Source organism: Mytilus galloprovincialis, chromosome 4 (assembly GCF_965363235.1).
Source record: "Mytilus galloprovincialis chromosome 4, xbMytGall1.hap1.1, whole genome shotgun sequence".
NCBI lineage: Eukaryota > Metazoa > Mollusca > Bivalvia > Mytilida > Mytilidae > Mytilus > Mytilus galloprovincialis.
Genome location: NC_134841.1, coordinates 29,105,850 through 29,129,648, shown reverse-complemented (window position 1 = coordinate 29,129,648; position 23,799 = coordinate 29,105,850). Strand labels below are relative to the sequence as shown.

Sequence of the window (23,799 nt, the reverse complement as noted above, 5' to 3'; positions counted from 1 at the left end):
TAACTGTTCTGTTCAATCATTCTTGAATAAGAATAAATTGCATTGAGGAAAAGGCTTGCTTATATTTAGTATTTTTTGGTTGAATTTTTAATTATTTTTCTATGTTTTTTAAGGGGGGGGGGTCAGTCTTATACTTAGAAAGTTATGTGCATTGCAATCCAATTTAAAAGGCTGTCGTGTGTTGCTGTATAAAATCAACATTAGTACGCCGCTGTTCAATTCCGATCGTACGAGGGCTTACGAACCAGTCAATAAACTCATCATAGATACCAGGACTTAATTTTGTATATACGCCAGACGCACGTTTCGTCTACAAAAGACTTATCAGTGTCGAATCCAAAAATGTTAAAAATGCCAAATAAAGTACGAAGTTGAAGAGCATTGAAGACCAAAATTCCTAAACGTTTTGCCAAATACAGCTAAGGTAATCAATGTAGTAAAACACCACGAGTCAGTTAGCTGTTCAATAGTCATAAATCTATTAAGCGATAACAAACCTGGGACATAAACCAGACCAAGAGGGAGATACAGCAGCTATAAGAGGAAAACAACGAAACAACACAAAAACTGAAATGTAAAAAACACCAACATACATATTAACGGACTATTTGATAAATAAAGGCAACAGTAGTAAACACCAACATACATATTAACGGACTATTTGATAAATAAAGGCAACAGTAGTATACCGAAGTTCAATTGCGAAAACATATCCGGGTCATAAACCAAAACCGAGGAAAACAAATCAACTTTAAGAAGCGTACTATTTGATTATTACTGCCATATTACTGACTTGTTACAGGATATCATTACAAAAATGGTGGGTTGAATCTGGATTTATTGCTACCCAAGCCAAAACACCGCAAAAATTACAACATTTCATAACTGAAATACAGTGCAATAAAAACAAGAATATTCAGCCGAGAGAAACACATGAATAAATTAAAAACCTTAGTGAGCGCGCTCACATACCCCACGTCCCCACATTGTCACTGGAGAAATAAAAAAAACTGTTAAGAAAACAAATTGAATCATAATGTCCTGTTGATATGCACGTCTACATAGTATGTCCTTATTATCTAAACAGGTTTCATGAATTTCTGTTGTGTGGTTTCAAAGCAGTTGCGATGACAAACTGTTGCAGTAGTATATTGAAGCAAATAAGTTCAAAGAGGCGTAACTCCCAGAAAAAAAATCGCAATTTCCTGTCGCGTTGAACATCTACATATTATGTCCTTATTATCTAAAAAGGTTTCATGAAATTCTGTTGTGTGGTTTGAGTGGAGTTGTGATGACAAGAAACAGGACTGACGCAATGACGGACTGACGGACAGACGAACGGGTCAAACACATTATACCCTCCGCAACTTCGTTGCATGCGGTTTAATAATGTAATAGTTCATAACATTACAACACGTAAACCCCATAATTGAAAAGGACAAACTTTCAATAATTTACAATAGTAAATCAGTAAACCACAATAGAGCTATAATATGTGCGTCACACGAATTTATCATCGCCGCAAAAAGTGACGTAGTTTTTGTGACGTCTAATATATCACAGGTAAATTTCTAAAAATAGAATAGATGAGTTTTATTGTAGACACGTACAAGAAGAGAAAATTTGGATTGAGCGTGTAATGCAGTCATTCCCAAAAAATGGGTACAATTCGAATGTAGACACTGTTAAAAAATAAATTTCAACTGAGCAGAGAGAGAGTGCTGTTTTCTTCTGTGTCTATATTTAGTCTGTCATTTTTTAAATTTTTACTTACACCATTTTTGTTGTTTTCAAGTTTTAGCATTTTTTGTAAGACAAGGTAAGTATGAACGTATCGGAGGTTAGTGTTGTATAAAGTCATCTTAAAAATTGCATTAGAGAAAAACACAAGATTTAAATCCAGGCTCATGTGAAATGGGTTACATTAACCACCATATCAAACTGATGTATACGTATTATTCTGTATATATTGAAAGCAAATACCAATTTTAAGGTCTGAATCAATATAGCGTTTAAAAAATAATTCAAATTAGTAGTTTTCACAACTTATTTAGTAATGAATTTGAACTAATGAAATGTTATGCTGTACAATATTTTAGTTTCATAATACAGCTTTCCATGAAAAACCCTATTATATATGTTTTGAATCACTTGTATGTATTTTTTATGCTTGTATTAATCCACACCCCCATCTTTGTTACGGAGGTTAATATCAAACCAGTATCTAAATGCTGATACAAAGTAACACTTAACTCTTTAATGCTAGCTTTTCTAAACAATTTATTGACATTACAAACTAAAAAACTGTTTTCTATCAAGTTACATGTTTCTTTTAGTCAAATGGACTTGTTCTTGTCAAAATCTCCGTAACGATTCATGAACTTTCACTCAAAAATATGTTTTACCTAAACCGAATACTGTTCAACTTAATTTTATTAGCTCTATACATATAATGTCATCTTCCTTCACACTATAATGTATATATTATACTCAACTATGAAGTTTTGGGGTCAAAATAATTTCATTTCGAAAATTTCTATCCTCCGTAACGACATTTAAAACCTCCATAACGGACAATTCCAGTTCTTACCAACAGCAAACATATAAATGAATGTAAATATTGGAATTAAATGACAAACAAGACAACAGAATTAAAAAAAATTCTTAGTAAATCCTTATCGAAAAAGAGTAAAGTCCTGTTAGAGAAAAAAACTTTTTTTTCCTAAAATTTCTATCCTCCGTAACGTAAATCAATGATATCGGTTATGATTTACATCACCTTTTGATATTTATTAGTGATAATTGATGGACTGATTTGGTATCTATACCAATGTACAAGAATTTCAATTGGTATGATCGTGTTTACATGCATGTTTAGATTTTTTTTAATTTGTATAACCTCCGTTACATTGATGAGTCCTAAATGATCTTGAAAATGTTTGCCATTAACCGCTGTTAAAGTTATGATTGTCGTCGTAATTACACAAGTTGTGTTGTAGACTATTTTACATCTGAGAAAATGGCTGATATAACGTTTATTAAACGTTATAATGTTGCTCACATAAGAGGAAAAAACAAGTTAACCTACCTTTCTCAAAACAACATTTTTTTTCTCAAAATCTGTATTTTGTTTGTCTGTTTCCTTTATAATAAATGCTGTCTGCTACAAAAATGACTTTCGGCAGTGTCAGCAGCCGCTGATACTGATAAAAAAGTCTGACAACTTAACTGTAAATAACTGCGTCACGGAGGTTATTCAAACGGAGGTTAGATTTATTTACATTATACATGGAAATATGTAACAATATTGTTGAGTTGCTTTCTCAAAACTGATTATTGAGAAGCTTTATGGGTGATTTCAATGAAATAATCATCAAATTGATTTGTTCTTGGTTAGTACGTTCCAAAATACGCGTTACGTAGGTTGGATTCTTATATGCGACAATCGAAAAAAAGAGAAAAAGAAGATTTTTTTTAATTTTTCGTTTCATTGCAATAAAAGTTAAAGGCAGGATTTTAAAATTTGATGTATCAACTTTGCTTAAAGTCACTTTGGGCATGATTTCCAATCATATAAATATGTTTTGACTGTACCTAAAGATACGTTACGGTAGGTTATACGTTTATCGGCGACATTGGTTTAATGTGTAAATCTAAGTGTATATTATAACTTTTGATTCTAAAATATTTTTGTGGATAAAAATCAATATAGTGTTAAATAAAAAAAGCAAATCTAATCATGATTTAGATGAAATAAAGTATTTTTATTCACACCGATATTTGGAGTTTTTCTTGGCGACATTCGGAATTCGTGTGATACCCGTATATTAAATAGAAAATCACACAAATATATTTAAGATATACATCACAAAAGAATATAATTTTATTTTAGTATACATATTAATCACTTAGAACACGAAAAAGATTATCTGTGACATATGTTAAGCTTGCATTTTGTGGTTATTTGCCGGCGACACTGTAATTTTGTAATTGTACCCATTTTTTGGGAATGACTGAATGGTGTTATTTTATATATTTGCTCACCATAGAAAATGTTTAATACAGTAGTGCATTAGTTATGATGTAATTTTAGGTATTTTATAACCATGTCGTTTTTTTTTTTCTTAATCAAAACTGTGTCAAAACAAAAACAAAAAAAACAACCTGTGTCATATAGATGACTAACAATCATATAAATGAGCTGATTAATCATTTTAAATTTTACATACATGAAAATGGAAACTATTTTTATTATATAACCGACATCAGTTTTAGGTAGTCATCTCCACGGATAATCTGATTACGACCGGTCTAAAATACGTAGTAAATGCTGATACATCATAGCAAGCCCAAGCATTGTTAAATGTTTCTTTAGAACCTTTAAAGAGATCTTTTCAGGGTCGATCATTTATCTTCTCTCTATCCCCCCAAAAAAGCCAAAAGAAAACCAATACAGATTCTTTTGAAATAAACTTATCACGAACGAACACAAAGTAAATTATACTTCTTACCGCTATTTTGAAATCTAAACCCGAGAAACTTCACCGCTGGAACTTTTGACTTGATACAATAATCACTGTTCCATTGTGGCGTCAGATATTTTTCTATTGTCGCGTCAAATGTTTACGGGAACCTTTGTGATGTCCATTATTGGCGGACAAATAGTGATCATGTGTATACAACAAACAAAGAAATTCCCATTTAGTGATAGTCATCACCCAATGCATTTTGTAAAAATAAAACTTCAATGTTATATTTGTGCTCAAGTCAATAACTTGATAATGACTTTCACAAATCAAGATTTAATAGTAAAACAAATCGCAAGTCATACGCATTTCACTAAAATAAAAAAAAAACATAGGCCTCAAATTGCCTGATTTTATAACAATATGAACATACTGTTAACCGTGTTTTACTTAACCTTATTAACATCACCGCTTTGGTCGTCTATGGTTGCAAGACACTACAAGGATAATAATTATACTATCTTGGTCTGTAATATGTGTTTCTAAATTGTGATGACATAATGCCTGTTTTTCAAAACTGGTTTCAGACATTGCACTTTACTGAGTAAGTCTGAAAAATACTTTATCGGAGTCTTTATACTTTACAAGGTGAAATATGAACCTTGCTACTAGAGATTGAATTGAACATTATATTCAATCTGAATCAGATTTTTTTCAATGATAATATGCACTGAACGTTAACACTGGGCGTTTTTTTTCAAACAATTTCATGAATAAATAATAAAAATGTATGTTGTTCTTTATTGAGTCCGTCATTGTGGTTGATATGTGCTTTGCACACGCATTAAACACCATTTCTAGTTACAATCATTCATTCTTGTTACTTGTCATAGAGAAAAACTATTTGCATTATAACAACTGAACCTAGAATTTTCTATCCATTTTAAATTTCAATTATGATATTTTCCAGATGAAAATGTTGACAGTCGTATCCAGTCTCTTCTCGATGCGTTAGTACAGAGAAAAAACACACGTGAACAGGTAAGACAAATATTTTGGCAGGTTATAGTAAGATTTATAGAATAACTAATCGAAGAATTCAAATAGAGAAAAATATTGAACGAGTGACCAAACAACACATTAATTCGCGAATGCGCGTAGCGCATGAGTTAATTGTCAGTGTTGTTCGGTCACGAGTTGAATATTTTTCGATATTTGAATTTTTTAATTAGTTATTCTTTTTATTACATTGGCAAATGGCTTTTTTTTAAAGAAAATAATGTAAAACATGTAAGGAACTATATCTTTTTTCTACGCATTCACAATGTGTTTCGATTCGCCGTTATCGACGTTTTGACAACGCATATGTATGTATGACGTAAGAGAGTGAAATAACCACGTTTATTTAACATGTGAAATTATCGGTTTTTATTTAACTGGGAAATCATATAATTAATGTAATTCATTGAAACCAATGTAATAATATGATCAATCTATATTTTCCCTGGTTGATCCTGGTTTTTTTTTTTTTGTTTTTTTTATCCTGGTTTTTTTTTTTTTTTTTTTTTTTTTTTTTTTTTTTTTGTGGCGTTGGAATCAAATACACCTTTACAGGATGCACAAAGTCAGGTTTATTTCAAGAAAGTTTAGCATGACAAGAACATAACGCGAACAGTGTTTCAGGTTAATCATAGTAAAAATAGTTTGTACATATGCAGAAGTATTGATATTTTAACACCACAAAACTTTATTTGAGTAAAAACGTGTGCACCGATAGCTAATTGGATAATTGAAATATTAACACATTTTCTGAAAAAAGCTTGTAATTGGAAAAACTTTTCTACAATAAACTTTTGTAAAGTTCTTTAAAAAGTTGTAAAAGGACAAGTGATTGGTTTCAATGAAAAGATGATTTATATAATTGTTGGGTATTTTGGTATTCAAAATAGACATTGTTGGATAGAAATGATATTAAGGTTGCAAATCAAGGACAAAACGAATGACTGAAACCAATGATTTTTTTTTCTAAAAATAAACTGTGCACTAATATGGCATCATTCTATACCAATATCAATACCAATACCGATATTCTTACACAGAAATAAAATTAACAATTTATAAATGGAAATCCGAGGCATTTTCTTGAATTATATGGTGAAAAAAGATCTTTCAAATTGTATTAAAACCTAATGCATGATTTTCAATAAAAGGTTGCAAAAGAAGTACTAGCAAAGGTTGCAGGTAGAACCGAAGGAAAGAGGGAAAAGGATATTTTTCAAAATGAGGTAATCTTCAATAAGTTAATTCTGTATGTCTTCCTTATAGACATGCAATTAACCTGTTAATCAAATATTTAAAGTATGGATATTCGTACCGGATATTAAATACTATTGAGTACACAGATCTTTAAAGACACAATGGTTACCGGTATGGGTTTCCTTGTTGTTGAAGACACATAGTTGCGAACATCTATGTGTTTCGGTCTTGAGTGGATAGTTGTCGCAATTGCATACATACTTCATCTTTAAAAAACGATAAAAGATATAATAACATGTGGTATGAGTGCCAATGAGACAACTTTCCATTCAAGACATAATTTGTAAAAGTAAACCATTATAGGTCAAAGTAGGGTCTTCAACAATTAATCCATAAAAGCGTTTCAGACGCAGACAATCAATTGCATATAAGACTCGTTTTTGTGTTGATGAACGTAAGAGCCAAAAATTAAATTCTTCTGAAGTAAAAAGATGTAAATACAAATATCTTTAGCTGTACAATCATGATAGTAAAATGCTTAAAAAAAGGTAAGAAATGTCTCATATCGTACCCTTAATTTTCCAAAAAATCAGCTATAATCTTTGAATTGTAGTTAAGAATTGAATGCTTCTTTTTGTAACTTCATTGGGGTGTAAAAGCGTTGACCGACGTACATTTTGTATGAAGCGCGGAAGCGCTTCATACTAAAAATGTGCGCACGGTCAACGCTTTTACAGCCCTATGAAGTTACAAAAAGAAGCACTCAATACTTATAATTACATTTTTTTAGCAATGATCATGAAAACACCAATTTTATTATTGTTTTGTTAAATTCACCTGTGCACTTTATTGTGGGACCACGTGTTATCATGAATGAAAAGTTTTATTGAGCAATGCAACTGCTTACGGAATAACACGTGATGTGCAGTTTGCCAATCAGAATAAAGTATCATAATGAAACAAACATCTAATGTAATTATTCAAGTTTAAACAATGTTTCGAAAATGACTTTTCACAGTAAAATATATCAGGAAAGTTGGTGCATCGTCGGTATTGTTGTCAATAATTATGTCTGTTAACAATATCTCATAACAGTGAAATGTTAACTCGCTTTTTGACATCTGTAACAAATTCGGAATATTACCGACTAATTCGAAGTTTTAATACATATGTTTCCTATCTTCATAGACAGTTGATCCAGATTCAGAGAACATGCCACTTCTTAGTAGTTTCCAAGTCATCAAGCATAATATAAAATATAAGGTAACAATTATGGACACAAACTTATTTCCTTTTTATTAATATTCCCTTTATTTTTCTTAAATTGTTTTGGTTGTTGTTACATATTGTTTCATTTTAATAGGAGACATCGGACAATGTATACTGTTTTTTTTTTTATCAAATTATAAATAAGATATCAAATAAAATGAACAAAAATGAAATATAAAAGGAAGTCTTAGAAATAGCCAACCTCTAGTAAAAAAATGATCATTCTCATCACTTGGCGTCCGTCGTCGTTAACTTTTACAAAAATCTTCTCCTCTGAAACTACTGGGCCAAATTAAACTAAACTTAAATCATCATTGGGATATCTAGTTTAAAAAATGAGTGGCGTGACCCGGCCAACCAACCAAGATGGCCGCCATGGCTAAACATAGAACATAGGGGTCAAATGCAGTTTTTGGCTTATAACTCAAAAATCAAAGCATTTAGAGCAAATCTGTCAAAGGGTAAATTTGTTTATCAGGTCACGATCTATCTGACCTGCAATTTTCAGATGAATCGGACAATCTGTTGTTGGGTTGCTGCCCCTATATTGGTAATTTTAAGGAAATTTTACTGTTTTTGGTTATTATCTTGAATATTATTATAGATAGAGATAAACTGTTAACAGCAATAATGTTCAGCAAAGTTAGATTTACAAATAAGTCATCATGACCGAAATGGTCAGTTGACCCCTTTAGGAGTTATTGCCCTTCATAGTCAATTTTTAACCATTTTTCGTACATCTTAGTAATCTTTTACAAAAATCTTCTCCTCTGAAACTACGAGGCCAAATTAATCCAAACTTGGCCACAATCATCTTTGGAGTATCTAATTTAAAAATGTGTCCGGTGACCCGGCCATCCAACCAAGATGGACGCCATGGCTAAAAATAGAACATAGGGGTAAAATGCAGTTTTTGGCTTATAACTCAAAAACCAAAGCATTAAAAGCAAATCGGTCAAAGGGTAAAATTGTTTATCAGGTCACGATCTATCTGACCTGACATTTTCAGATAAATCGGACAACCCGTTGTTGGGTTGCTGCCCCTAAATTGGTAATTTTAAGGAAATTTTACTGTTTTTGGTTATTATCTTGAATATTAATATAGATAGAGATAAACTTTAAACAGCAATAATGTACAGCAAAGTAAGATTTACAAATAAGTCAGCATGACTGAAATGGTCAATTGACCCCCTAAGGAGTTATTGTCCTTTATAGTCAATTTTTAACAATTTTTATAAAATTTGTAAATTTTTACTAACATTTTCCACTGAAACTACTGGGCAAAGTTCATTATAGATAGAAATAACTGTAAGCAGCAAGAATGTTCAGTAAAGTAAGACGTACAAACACATCACCATCACCAAAACACAATTTTGCCATGAATCCATCTGCTTCCTTTGTTTAATATTCACATAGACCAAGGTGAGCGACACAGGTTCTTTAGAGCCTCTAGTTTACGTTAACTAACACTCACATTCTGTTTATAATGCATTAGTGGGGAAGGACGAAAGGGGATGAGTACCTCAAAATTCGATGCAAGAGTTAATTATTCTTATAACTTGATAACCTTGTGAAATAATTATCAGATCTTTGGTTAGAAGTTGTTTTGGTAGACTGCGATGCTTATCAGTATGACTTTTTTTTTATTTAGTTTATTTATATAATTTGCAGGCAAATAATTTGCATCCTGAAAATAGCAAGACTTTTTTGGCCAGACAAGCTGAAATTCTTAGAATGACCCATGACCAAAAGGTAGAACGTGGTTTGGAGACAGAAGAGGTACGTTGAATTACTGAATTTTTGTCTCGAGTTTTATTAAAAAAAAGATAAACAAATACTAAATTTGAGTGTTTGTAGTAGTAACTGATTGTCATGCTTTGTCTTCAACTGAGGTAATATTTATTACTATCGTTCTTTGGGACCAAATATGATCAGCAGTTGTCGTCTGGGTTGTGAGCAGTCGAATTCGACTCAAAACCATCACTTTAATATAAAACAAAACATCATCAGCAAATCTTTCACAGTATGAGACATAAGTTACCCATTGTTTATATTAACTTCCAATAATTATGTAAATCTTATCATTTACCATTATAGTAAAAAGTATCCACCTTTAGTGAAATAACTTCTAAGAAAAATGTTTCAGTGAACTGATAGTTAATCTTTGGTATAAACGTATGTTTTAGAGAATCTATCTTAAAGTGAACGGAGGACATCAGTCTTGATCCCTTTTGCAAACTAATAAAATGTTTGTAGACAATTTGAAAAAATTACCAGACAATTGCTAGTATAAATCACAAATTTTCTATATTAACTTTTACATGTATAACGTACAATATCTATAGTTTCTTATTTTCTTATTATTAAGTCAGGAGATGAACGTGATATATCAAAGAAAAGCCTGACCACTTTGAATCAGTTGTGGCCAAAGAAAATTGTTCCATATAAAATAGAAGATACACTTGGTTTGTACAGATAACTATACTATATAAAAAAAAGAATTATTAGAAATAGGGCAAAGAAACACAGATAAATGAATATCAAACATAGTACTGAGTGTGTAAAAGAGACGACAATCAGACAAAAGGGCAGAAAACAGCACAAAGCCAACAAAGGGTCTTCAACAGCGAGAAAATCTCGTACCCGGAAGCGAGATTTGGCTGACTCATTAGCAAAATGTGTACTTTTTCATAGAAAATGGACGTACACTCAAATCAAAAACATATAAATAAACAGAAATTTTAAAAAATAAATAAACAAGACTTACAATACCCAATGACTTAGGACAGGCGCATAAATGCGGCGGGATTATTGTACGTTTTTGTATGCGTTGATGAACCAAAGCATTTTTAGCTATTCTTGATCATTTTAAAGAAAGTCTTTATCAATGCATTTATAACTAATATCAATACAAAACCAATGACATCATGTTTTAAGACTATAATGTAATTAAAGACTTTCAACAAATGTGTTATTGGCGCTGTATAAAATATCTGTGAAAATAACAATAATCATGGAAATCGACAAACAAATAAAAAAACAAACGATGCAAACATAATAACGAGACAGATTATTGTCATCTCTGTTAAAATGACCGTGTTTACATCCGAAATTTTTTCCTAGGGCAGACAAATCATTTCATCTGCCATTTGAAAATACATCTGAGCCAAGTTGACAAAGTGAACATTAACATATGAAACGAACAAAACATGACTGTTGAGTATTACGTAAAACTTTCAACACTCAATTAGTTTGTGTTAAATAAACGTGTATTTCTTGTGTGAATAACTTAATCTGACCAAATCATGAATTACTCTTTTTTTAGTTTTGCCTGAAGGTAAAGATCTCCTTGATAAAGGCATAAAAATGTTTAACAGACTTACCTGTGTGCAGTGGTTACTGCATACCAAATCTCTTGAAGATTTTGTTGGCCACAAGACTTACGTTGCAGTAATGAGCGACAATGAGTAAGTGTATATGTTTTAAATAAAGACAACAGTAGTATACCGCTGTTCGAAAGTCATAAATCGATTGAGAGAAAACAAATTCGGGTTAAAGACACCCCTTTTTGGGCTGAATTTGACAGTGTGTTGATGATTCATATGATGTCATTAACTTTGGCATAACGAAAGAGGCTTTATGCTAGGCATAATGATTTCAGCACTTAATTTTTGTATTAAATAAAATCATCATAGATACCAGGACTAAATTTTGTATATACGCCAGACACGCGTTTCGTTTACAAAAGACTCATCAGTGACGCTCGAATCTAAAAAAGTTAAAAAGGCAAAACAAAGTACGAAGTTGAAGATCACTGAGGACCAAAATTCCTAAATGTTTTGCCAAATACAGCTAAAGTAATCTATGCCTGAAGTAGAAAAGCCTAAGTACTTCAAAAAATTCAAAATTGTGTTAACAGTTAATTTATAAATATAACCATATCAATGATAATTCATGTCAGCACAAAAAGTGCTGACTTACTGGGCTTGTGATACCCTCGGAGAAATAAATCTCCACCGGCAGTGGCATCGACCCAGTTAATCCATTTATGCAGTTTATGGTTTTATTGTTTTTTGGACCGTTGTATGCTGATACAGCTGGCATTGGTTTACAATTTTTAAGGATATTCCTCCTTTTTTATAGTTAATAACCATTAATAATCTGTGTTTTTTTTTTCGTTTAGTTTGAAATGTGTCATGTAGATCCGAACGTGTATACTTCTGTGACATTTATATAATGTACTAATAAGGAAATCTGGAACCGTCATGGATATTTTATGTCCCTTGACCTTTTTATAAAGAGATGACGAATTGGATATTTGTTCACTCTACTGGACACTTAATCACAGAAAAGATTCCTCACAGATTTTTATTATTAGTCTTCTAAATGATCATGAAAATTCTTCTGAAATTATCAACATCTTTAGTACCATCATCATTCATATAGTTGTATATATATATATATATATATATATATATATATATATATATATATATATATGAGTAAAACATAATCTAAGTCGCTCGTCTTCTGCATTCGTCATTTAACTTTACATTTTATTATGAAGGTACTGTTCTTTCACAGATAATGCACAATTTCTTAAATATGTGCATTACATCTGTCACAATGAACGTTAGTTACGGATACTCTAGATGCAGTTTAGATAACTTAGTATCATGAATTATTTCTATAAATTGACATTTAAGATCGATTAAGAAAACATATTTAAAACAAATGAACGATAACCAGTGTGAACCTATCTTTCCTCTGTTACAACAGAGCCAGTATGTTAAGTGGTATTTCCCAGCTCATACGCTATTTCAGGTCATGAGTATATTATCGTCATTTCCTTGATACATGAATGCCATTTATAAAGAAGTTATTAAAAGCAAAGGGAAATAGCATTTTTGAGACGACATCATATTTAGACAATATTTTTGTCACACAATGCCGTCTTCTTTACGGCGATTGTTCAACCGTTAACTTATCGACAATTTTTTTCCTGAAACCAATTAGTTTGTCTTATGGATCCAGGAACGGATTGCATTCTTGATCAGAGCATTTAAGGTTACCATCAGATTTTGGAGGTGTTTTTTTCTAAAACTAGTTTTGTCTTTTAGCCAATTGTTTTGGAGTGTTTTTTTGGCAATGAAAGTGCCTGTTTTTTTTTCAATATTTGTGTTTTTTTATCCCTTTTAATCTGGCTTGAATTAAACTCATGACAAATCTATTATATCCATCAAACATTCTACGATTTCCGATTATCCATGCTCATTGCAGCTTTTTAGTTTGGAACATCTTACAGTAAAACAAAATGGCATGCATTTTTTTTTTTTCATTGGACACAATTATCATATCGCTTGATGTCAATCAAACTATATCTAATCAAATAGAATTGATGAAACTTTCTAGTATTTTAGTATTCATTTGGTTGTTTAAATAAGTCAACGCAGATATGCAAAATAAAATAGGAAAAAACTGTTATTCATTTGAATTTCAATCTATAATCACAGAAACGATTCCTAACAGACAATGTTTTTATTAGTCTTCTAAATGCTAATGAAAATTCTTCTGAAATTATCAACATCTTTAGTATCATCATCATTCATATATATAGGAATAAAAAAATAATCTAAGTCCTTCGTCTCGTGCATTCTTCATTTAACTTTACATTTTGTTATGAACGTAATGTTCTTTCACTAGATAATGCACAATTTGGAAAATATGTGCATTGCATCTATCACAATGAACATTGATTACGGATACTCTAGGTGCAGTTTAGATAATTTAATATCATAATTTCTATTTATAATTTGACATTTAGGATAGATTAAGAAAACAAATTTTACAACAAATGGACGATAACCATTTTGAATTATCTTTTCTCTGTGACAACATAGTCTGTATATTAAGTCATATTTCCAAGTTGAAACGCTATTTCAGATGGTTTCCTTGATACATGAAAGATTTTTATAAAGAAGCCATTGAAACCGAAGGAAAATTGGTTAGACTTGCTGTACAGGTTTGCTGAATATGAAAATATATCCTAAAAAAATAAGAAAATATAGATATTAGATAACAAAATTAATTTTATTTCATAGGTGGTGCTGGGCATCCGATTTAGGTAAAACTGGTAAAGACAAGCAGGACCTTAGTATGTCTGGGGAATGTTTAGAGGTAAATAATGATGCGAAAAAAGCTGTAAAATATATTATATCATAGGAAGGACTTCAGGTGATACATGCAGTTTGGTTTACTGAACAATTGATAGTACATATTATGATAAAATAGTGAAATCAAATGATACAACTATTAACCTTATAAACTGTGATATGATTAAATCATACTTTTAAAATATGCATCGACTGGTATAAAGAAATTTTTTGTTTCTTATATCGTCAATAATTTGCATTACATAGAAAACTAATTATATATATATATATTACATATCATGTATTGCTCAACTACCTTGCAAAGTGTTTAGATTCAACATTTACTAGTAAAAGTATACATATTCGGGCACTGTAATAATCCAATTGTAAAATCCCCATTTCCTCAGAATGAAGTTAACAAAATTAACAAAAACAAACAAACATTCTATGTTTATACATTAAACACAGTGTCTTTTTTATTTCGAATAGTTCTCGACAATACTCCATGAGATGTTTCATGTAATGGGTGCAGAACATGAGCAGTGTAGATCAGATAGAGATTATCATGTCAAAGTCCAGGCTGGAGCTGACAAAGCTAACTTTGGAAAGTGGCCTACGCGAAATTCAAATCCATATGATTATGAATCAATCATGCATTATCCAGAGTCGGTAAGTTTTAAACACAAGGTTCGATAAAATTGATAATGAGTCTTATTCATCAACTATGCTGCTGGTGGACGTTTCGTCCCCGAGGGTATAACCAGCCCAGTAGTCAGCACTTCGGTGTTGACATGAATATCAATTATGTGATCATTTTTATAAATTTCCTGATACAAAACTTTGAATTTTTCGATAAACTAAGGATTTTCTTGTCCCAGGAATAGATTATCTTAGCCGTATTTGGCACAATTTTTTGGAATTTTGGATCCTCTATGCTCTTCAACTTTGTATTGTTTGGCTTTATAACTATTTTGATATGAGCATCACTGATGAGTCTTATGTAGACGAAACGCGCGTCTGGCGTACTAAATTAAAGTGCTGGTACTTTTGATAACAATTTGACCTTAACAAATTAATGTAGTAGCCAGTAATTTTTGAACTTTTACAGTCCATGTCTGTATAAAACTTTGTTTGTGAAGTAGATAGTGTATTTCCGTTTTTATCCATAACGTCGTGAGAAAGTTGTAGTTAAAGAGATTGGTCCTTCAGGTATCTTTCGTCCCTCTTTCATAGTAAAGTTATTTTGAAATTTCTTCATAAGAGGCAACAGTATTATACTGCTGTTCAGCAGTCATACATCGATTGAGAGAAAAAAATCCAGGTTAAAACAGGAGAAAAATGCTTAGTTAATCCTTGCATTGGAATGTAACTAGAAGCCTTGTACAGCTATGATTAAAGTTTTGAAACTAGATATAACCATTATATTTATGCTCAAAGTAAATATATTCCAAATACATATTCAGAACATTCAAGTTCAAAGGCGAGACTTTTATTATGGTTTCTGTTATAAGGACTTATAATTCTATGTTATTTGTAATTAACTTTGTTCGCCTTAATGTCGTTTAGTGTGTTTTCTGATTAAGTCGGTCTTTTTTTGACACATTAGTTTTGATCCAGCAGTTTTTTGACTTCTTTTTCTATACCAAAAATTGATGGTATGGAATTACATTAAATTAAGATTAACTTATCTGTAGTTCACCTGGACACAAATAACACTCTATTACACTATTATTACCATTATGAACTTATATATTCTTAGGAACGAGGAAACCATGTGAGCTTATATATTTTAAGAACATATAAGTGATTTCATTTGTATGTTTTAATGCTTTTAGGGTCCGTTGACTGTTTTGAATGAGGAACTTGCATTTCTGACACACAGTAACGACAAATTATCATTCTACGATATCGCTGATATTACAGATACGTATAAATGTGCAGGTATTTAAAATATCATTAAGTATTCATATAAGAACATAAAAAATAGGAACTTTAAAATACGTAAAACTAAATACGTTTATTATTCTTTGTGAAAGTGAAACACTGTAAAAAAAAAGCTCTTTTTCATAAAACTTTGCTCAGTCCTCGGGGTACGACATTTGTGCTAGAAACAACAAATCTAGTATTTTGATTGGTTGAATTGTTAGTCTGGGTACGATTGTCATGCTCGAAATGTTTATGGCCACTAGACTAAATTTTCTTAAACTTATAACCAGTTATTTATTTGTTAATTTAGAAATAAATGCAAGGAGCTTATTAATCCGAATATTGCGACTGGGTGGGTATCCCAATATTAAGAGCTCTCAGTTTGTTAACCGAAAAACATTTCTGATTTTCATCGACAGCTCTCTGTCCTGGTTTGGCTTTACTTTTTGTATATATTTATTTTATCACCTTGTTTCTATACCTTTTTGACTTTTATATATTTGATACCTCGAGCATCACTGAAGAGACATTAATTGTCGAAATGCACATGTAATGCAGTAACATTGATACCGCTAATAGCGTATACAATTCAATGGCGGAGGATAAAAAAAATTAAAAACCTTGTAAATAGTACAATAAACATTGTTAAACCGAGAATTAAAAACGATTGTTCTATTCTAAATCGAATGAAATTATAAAAATGTACAATTATAAAACCTACTTGCTTGAAGAAATTCACAGATATAACAACGAAACAAGTATTGATCAAACGAGGTTCAGGATTGAGAGATTGATGTGAGAAGATAAGAGTGTGCATCAACTTGATATCAATGGTGGAGCTAAGGAGTAGACTTGTATAAGTGTTTTGGAATTTTCTGCTACTTAGTAATTTTTATTTGAGCGCCACTGATGATTCTTATATAGACGAAACAAACACGCGTCTGTAGCACCAATTTATAAGCCTGGTAACATTGAAGGTTTTTACAAAAATCTCAATGGCAGATACAAACAATAAAGTTGTTTAGATAAAATTATTAAGTTTATTCAAGTTTGAAAATTAATGTATACAAGTACTGACATCCATCACTGCAGATTACTAGTTATTAAAACACCTTTACCCACTTTAATAAATATTATCTGTGACTCATTTGCATTTTCGATTTACTGAGACCCTCGCAAAAGCAAAAGTATGTTACACATATACATAACTTTGGTAAACATACTAGTTTTAAGATAACTGTTTGAAAGCAAGAAATTATCTATTTTCATGAGAAAGGCGTGCTACTCTCAATGTTTCCAATTGTGATATTGTGTTACTGATTCGTCTTTGGTTATCCAGGGGTATAAAAGGCGCAAGAATATATACAAAGTAGAACAGAAAGTTGTTGACACGAACTAACAAAAATGAGGTTGTTATATTTTTCAAAGCTGGCTTAAAATAGATGTCTAACATGTATTTAATTGTAATGTGTATGATTTCAGAGGAGTGTGTTAATCCTCCAGAATGTATCAACGGTGGATTTGTTTACTCTGAATGCGAATGTTACTGTCCCTATGGATTGACTGGTCCATTTTGTGAGCAGGTTACAAGTGATGGTAAGGTGTACACATTTTAATTGTTAGTAGGATTTCAAAAACGCATTTACAAATCATCAGATTTCAAATGTTTGGTTATGAGTGTCTTTGATGAAGACGAATCAAGCGATTTTGAAGCACGCAATTTACTAACGGCTCTTTACTTGTTTAATAACACGATGTCATATATTCCTAGACCTGAAATGAAGAGAGCAATATCAAACTTCGCAGATAAAACAATACATTTATTTAAGGGGACTCGCGGGTCTAAATCAATTTTTTTATTTAATATATGATTTCTCCATATTTTTCTATAAATGAACTTTGTCTTATACTTAATAGAAAAATGAAATAAAAAAATGTAGTTACCGTTCATTTACGCTCACAACCTGTCTTCAAAAGAAGCATACATTTTTGTTAATGTCCTTTTTTCTGTTGAACTAATAGGAGAAATAGCGGTAATATCGAAATAAAAAGAGAACTAAACTACAGAAATCGCTTAAATTTTACAATTATTTAGTTTATGTACAGCTTATTCGAAAACAACAATAAAAATATAGGTCACCAATGAGTTAAAAAAGATATTTTAATTTTAATGCCAAAAAATGGCATTTTTGCACCAAAGGGAGATAATTTTTAATTCTACATTTTAAAAGTCACCTGGGGCCAACACGAATTGATTTTGTGGAATAATTTTTGTACCATATGATAAAGTAACAACTACTTAGGGTAATAACTTAAATTTGTAATGAAAAATTAATGTTTAATTTTTTTCTGAAAATCTTATAACCGCGAGCCTCCTTAAGACAAATATATTTTGATTGTATGAATCGCTGCTGTATATCTACACGCATTTATTTTTTTTTTATTTTTATTCAACAACAAATTGCACTTTCTGCTGTTAACAATATACCTCACTAGTCTAGTATACCAGTGCAGAGTCCCTGTTTGTTAATACCAGAAATCCAGGGTTGTTTTCTGGTAAGCATCATTATATTAAATCAACATTAGTTTTATAATCTAACAACAAAGTTATAAAATTATCCGCAATGAAATAATAAACAAGTAAATATCAGCGAGACTTATTTGTGTACCTATATAAAGACGAAAAACAAATACTATATAATATATATGTATATATATATATATATATATCATCTAGCAATAAATGACTTTTAAGTATTGTTTCCGGAAATTTACACGCATTTAACTCTACATTAAATAAGCAATAGGTGAGGAAATCTTTTAATTCATCAGTTTTATCTTTTTACAATCAAGTTCTGACCAACGCACGTTGACTATGAAAACATATGCATGTTCTATTTATTTTACATATTTTAAGTACTTCTTATATGCTCTGTATTTTGTCAGATTGTGGTGGAATAATCGATCTGACTCCAGGGAATGATTACACCATAACAAGTCCAAATTTTCCAAATAATTATGACGCTGGTAAGGAATGTGTTTGGCTGTTAAGGGTATGTATATTTGTTTTGTACTGCTTCAGTCTGTCCCATCTTTGTCGTGTTTAACATTCTTATGTCAATGAACACTATTCTATTAGAATAATCACTGGAACACTTTGAAAATTTGAAACTTTTTCTATTGTTTTCTAAACTTCGAATCTCTCATGTGAGCCGATTGTACGAAGGTTTTTCTGGTAGATAATAGACCTAAATACTCTCTTAACGTATGCATTAGCTTAGAAGTAACTCTCTCAGAATAATTCTTTGGTCCATTGTACTGCATTACTACATGTGGCCTTTTTATATAATTCTAGCATATATATGGAAAGTTAAACTTATGTGATTCTTGTGACATTATAACAAAAGAAATCTTTTGTTTCACGTTGAGAAACCAGTTGTAATTTTGATATACGCTATCTGTTATATGTATTCGAACGTTTTATGTTATACAAGTGAACAGATTTTAATATAATAATGAATCTTGAATCTAGAATTATTGCAGATGTAAATGTCATCCGTCTTTTCAGAGTCAGCACGTGTACTGATTCGCATGACCCTAACAGCAAATCAAGATCGTTTGGAAAGATGCATTTACTTAATCTGCGAGCATTATTAATGTCTTAAAGAGACTATGGCATTACTTAATGATTTTTACGAGCAATATTGACTAAATGTTTCTTACAACGGTTCAAAACAACAAGATTATATTAACATAATGATTTCAAAACCGATTTTATTTCAAAATTAAACATACCACAAGCGTGTACGAATGTTTAAATACTTATGGGCAGTTTGTTTATTTATCTTTATAAAATTTTACTATCTACTTGTTTTAGGCTCCAGAAGATTATCGTGTCAGAGTTGATGTAGATTTCCTCCATTTACCGTATAACGATGATCTAAAAAGATGCTACCATTGGTTGCAAGTCCGATATAATTTAGTCGGTCAAACTGGAATTAGGTAAGCTAAACACATAAAACTCGGATAAAAAAAATTAACACCGTACTTAAGAGGTCTTTCGTTCACTGTTTTATCCTAGACTTACTGAAGATTTATCAACGGTATTGTGTATCTCAATCTATTTAAAACCACTTATCAATTTATTCTAATAAAGTGCCACAAAAAGAGACATTTGCGGAACTTTTTTGAAATTACGCAAACTTGTGTAATGCCTATGAATAGTATCGTACTTTATAGAAAAGGAAATTTGAGAAGACAAAACAAGATGTCAAAACTGATACAACCAAAAACGTTTCAGCATCACCTCACTTCCATTCCTGTCGCGGACCATTAAACGTTGGTAGAAATCTACATGTTATTTGGTTGGTTTTTTTTTACTTTTGGGGTTTTTGTTGTTGATGAAATTTGTACTTTCAATAACATTGTTCATTGAACTGCCTATTGTTCCGTTATTGACTGTTAGATCTACAATTTCAAAAGAAATTGTAGATGCCATGATAATAAGGATAAAGGCACTGGAAAAAGTTGTTATAAAAAATGATGACTTTGATTGTTTCATATGTGTCATCGCACACATTTTATCATTATTTCTTCCTCAGAAAATGCGGCGATTCGACCGGCGATACTTGGGTAACAACACCTTGGGGAGAGAAGAACTTGATGCTTCTTATATTTGATAGCAAGGTTGGTCAAGGACACTCTCCAGAAAAAGGATTTTCTTTAAGGGCAAGAACGGTCAAGGACGGTAAGCATGTGAAACAGCGGTAAAGGTCATAGCTCCTATTTTTGAATTTTTGTCAACATAACAGACACAGCAATGCCCGGTCTAAAATAGTAAGAGTTATAATATATTCCGGTATGTGTCTTCGTCTGTTTTGTATCAAATTTTGTCGGACTCGTATCAAGTATTTAATTATCGGCAGTTTATTATGACATTGTATTAATGTACTTAAATGAAATATGGTATAAATTTAACTTCCAACTTGAGAATATTTGGGAAATTTAGACTACGAAAAACAAATTGAATGCAATTTTTACCACTTTTCCAATGTTGACATCATTACAACACTATTTTACCGGAAGGGCTTTGACAGGCGATGCTATAAATATAAATGTCACGATCAGTTCTATTTAATATATAAAATTATCATTAATGCGTTTTATTTAAAACAGAACTATGCGTGCCTTTCAACGTGTAAAATATAGGTAAGTATAGATGTTAGCAAATATTTCGTTAAATAAAAGCAATATTCCGTTCAGGCCTATCTTGCTTGATAATATTACACAAAAAATTAACCATTTAACCTTTATACCATTTTCTTAGTATATTGAATGGTTTGCTCCTTTTAACATGTTTAACCCATCCACATTCTTCATGTGCTTGTCCCAAGTTGGAAGCCTGTATCTAAGTGGTTGTAATTGGGTCATATCGGTGAAACCTGATTTTCGTAAATTGTTTTGTTATAAATCAGTCCGGTAGTCGTATAAAAGCTTGTTTTACTTCTTTAAAGGATGTTCAGTAGACCCATGTATATATGGAATGTGTGAGGACTGTGATGATGGCTCATTCAAATGTAAATGTTTTCCTGGATTCGAAGGCCAGCATTGTGAATTCGTTGATGGTATGGTTTTTTTTATGGACGTTATAAATATAAAGTATTCTTTGTGTTCGACATTTTTCGAACACGTTATATATAATTTAGAATAATTGAACTGTAAATTACTTCATATATTTTGATTGATAAATAATGGAACATTTTGTACATTGTTTAAATGATATCTAGAGAAAAAAAATTAAAATTCGGGGATTGCCAAATAGTAGATGTTCTATCTATATTGGTTTTCTTTTCGAGACCTCGAGTTTCTGACCTCAAGTCTTACACCAATGAGTATATATTATTGTAATTTATCATATAAATTCCTATCCTTTTTTTAATTATACGTTTATGAATAAAACACTTTGTGAATTAAAGTTGATTTATACATTCCATAGGTTTATAAACGTTTAAAAATTAGGATAGGGAATGTTTGTATCAGTTCAACAAAAATCAACAAGTTACATGCAAGCATTAAATTGAAATAATCGACCAGTGTAAAAATATACGAAAAATCAATAGAAACAATGCAAATGAAAAATCCTACGAAATGTTTTTTTTTAAATTTTAACCTCGATTAACTCGCCATTTTCAGTCGTTCACAATAGGCCGATACCGTTACCGAAACCGAAACCGATACCGAAACCAAAAATAGTGGTGACGTAAATGGTAAATGTTTATTATATTAATTAAATCAACTCTTTTACTCCATTGTTTGAAATTTGAATACACCAGATGGAGTATAATTTCAATTTATCACTTCACATGAATCTATCAAAAAAGCAAAGTTAAATTTAACCTTTATTGAATACACTAATGCAAGCTTTATTCAATAAAGATATGGATACAAATTTATCTATGATGTACATTAAGCGTTTAACAAATTTCGTTGTAGGGAAAAAGCTGCACATAGTTCTGAAAAAGGTGCAAATAATATCGTTCCGAATATGTCTATAAAAAGCACCTATTATTTTATAATTTTTCATTTTCTTATGGAATGTTCTACATGAACTCTTTTTGCACGAATCTTTTAATGGACAAATTTGCATTGATCGTGGATTATCAATTTTGATTGCGTAGCTGCCTTGTCGTACACGGTGTTGCAATAGGATGTTCAGATGGATATATGGTTAGGAAAAAAAACACAAAGAAACGGTAATTTCTTGTATTGACCGATCGCATCCATATACAAATGAATTGGGCTCAAAGTCTTTTCTACATGCAATGAATAAGGAAACTATTCAAAATTACAACATCAGTCTCTGCATTTTCATTTGCCTTTTTTTGGGGGGGGGTTAAAAACAAACTGTGGGAGTTACGAAATTAATGAAAGACCTTTTTTTATTTTCTTTTTGGAAAGTGTTGTTGTTCTTCTCATGTATGGGGCAAACAGCATCAAATAAAACATTATTTTCCTCTGATACCCAAATTAAACCAATACATATTGTTTTCTTTGTCTCAAAATAATTTTGAAAATCTAATATATTATATAAAATAAATATATTGAATGATATGTGACGTCTTTGATTTACATTCTGATTCTCATATTTTATATTTTAAATAACAGCTTCAACACCATTAGAATGTACATTTGAAAAACATTATAGATGTTTTATGAAGAATGTAGATAATGATGATTTTGACTGGAGCGAAAAAGTGGTAAGTCAGTGTGTTCATACATCCCATGTTTCTGCGCTAAATAAGAGCATTGCCATATATATTGTTACTGTTTATAGAATGAGTATCTACATTAACAATATTCAACACGTTTTTATAAAAGGAAACTTTTATGTAGAAACTATTCAAATGCAAATATTGTGGAGACCTATTATTGGATTCGATTAAAGACAAATAATTTCACAACATCAAAACATTTTGACACAAGAGGTAAACGAAAAGGCATGAAAAGGAAATTTAAAATTGGGACCAGAACATTTTACCTTAAGTTGAATTTGGTAGGCCGATAGAGGATCTATATCTTGTTTAGCATACGACACTCGTCTCATTACATTATCATTAATACTGAATGAATTAGAAGAGAGAAAATTTTACCAACTTATCTGAAAACTGCGTTAGTCTTCAAACTCATAAATCCTTAAATAAAGGCAACAGTAGTATACCGCTGTTCGAAAT

General features: G+C 31.0%; 1 protein-coding gene across 3 annotated transcripts in view; it reads left to right on the top strand.

The window, feature by feature from the left end:
- Positions 1-23,799, top strand: part of LOC143071810 (uncharacterized) — a 96,012-nt gene that overhangs the window by 55,492 nt on the left and 16,721 nt on the right. For all 3 annotated transcript variants that reach the window (XM_076246410.1, XM_076246408.1, XM_076246409.1), the window contains exons 2-16: positions 5,437-5,507; positions 6,677-6,751; positions 7,911-7,985; positions 9,663-9,770; positions 10,360-10,456; positions 11,317-11,458; positions 14,093-14,168; positions 14,633-14,812; positions 15,979-16,084; positions 17,552-17,665; positions 19,016-19,122; positions 19,947-20,071; positions 20,671-20,816; positions 21,583-21,693; positions 23,234-23,325. In XM_076246410.1, the coding sequence (XP_076102525.1) occupies positions 7,935-7,985; positions 9,663-9,770; positions 10,360-10,456; positions 11,317-11,458; positions 14,093-14,168; positions 14,633-14,812; positions 15,979-16,084; positions 17,552-17,665; positions 19,016-19,122; positions 19,947-20,071; positions 20,671-20,816; positions 21,583-21,693; positions 23,234-23,325 (1,455 nt within the window). In that variant the 5' untranslated portion in view covers positions 5,437-5,507; positions 6,677-6,751; positions 7,911-7,934. The remainder of the gene's footprint in view (positions 1-5,436; positions 5,508-6,676; positions 6,752-7,910; positions 7,986-9,662; positions 9,771-10,359; positions 10,457-11,316; positions 11,459-14,092; positions 14,169-14,632; positions 14,813-15,978; positions 16,085-17,551; positions 17,666-19,015; positions 19,123-19,946; positions 20,072-20,670; positions 20,817-21,582; positions 21,694-23,233; positions 23,326-23,799) is intronic.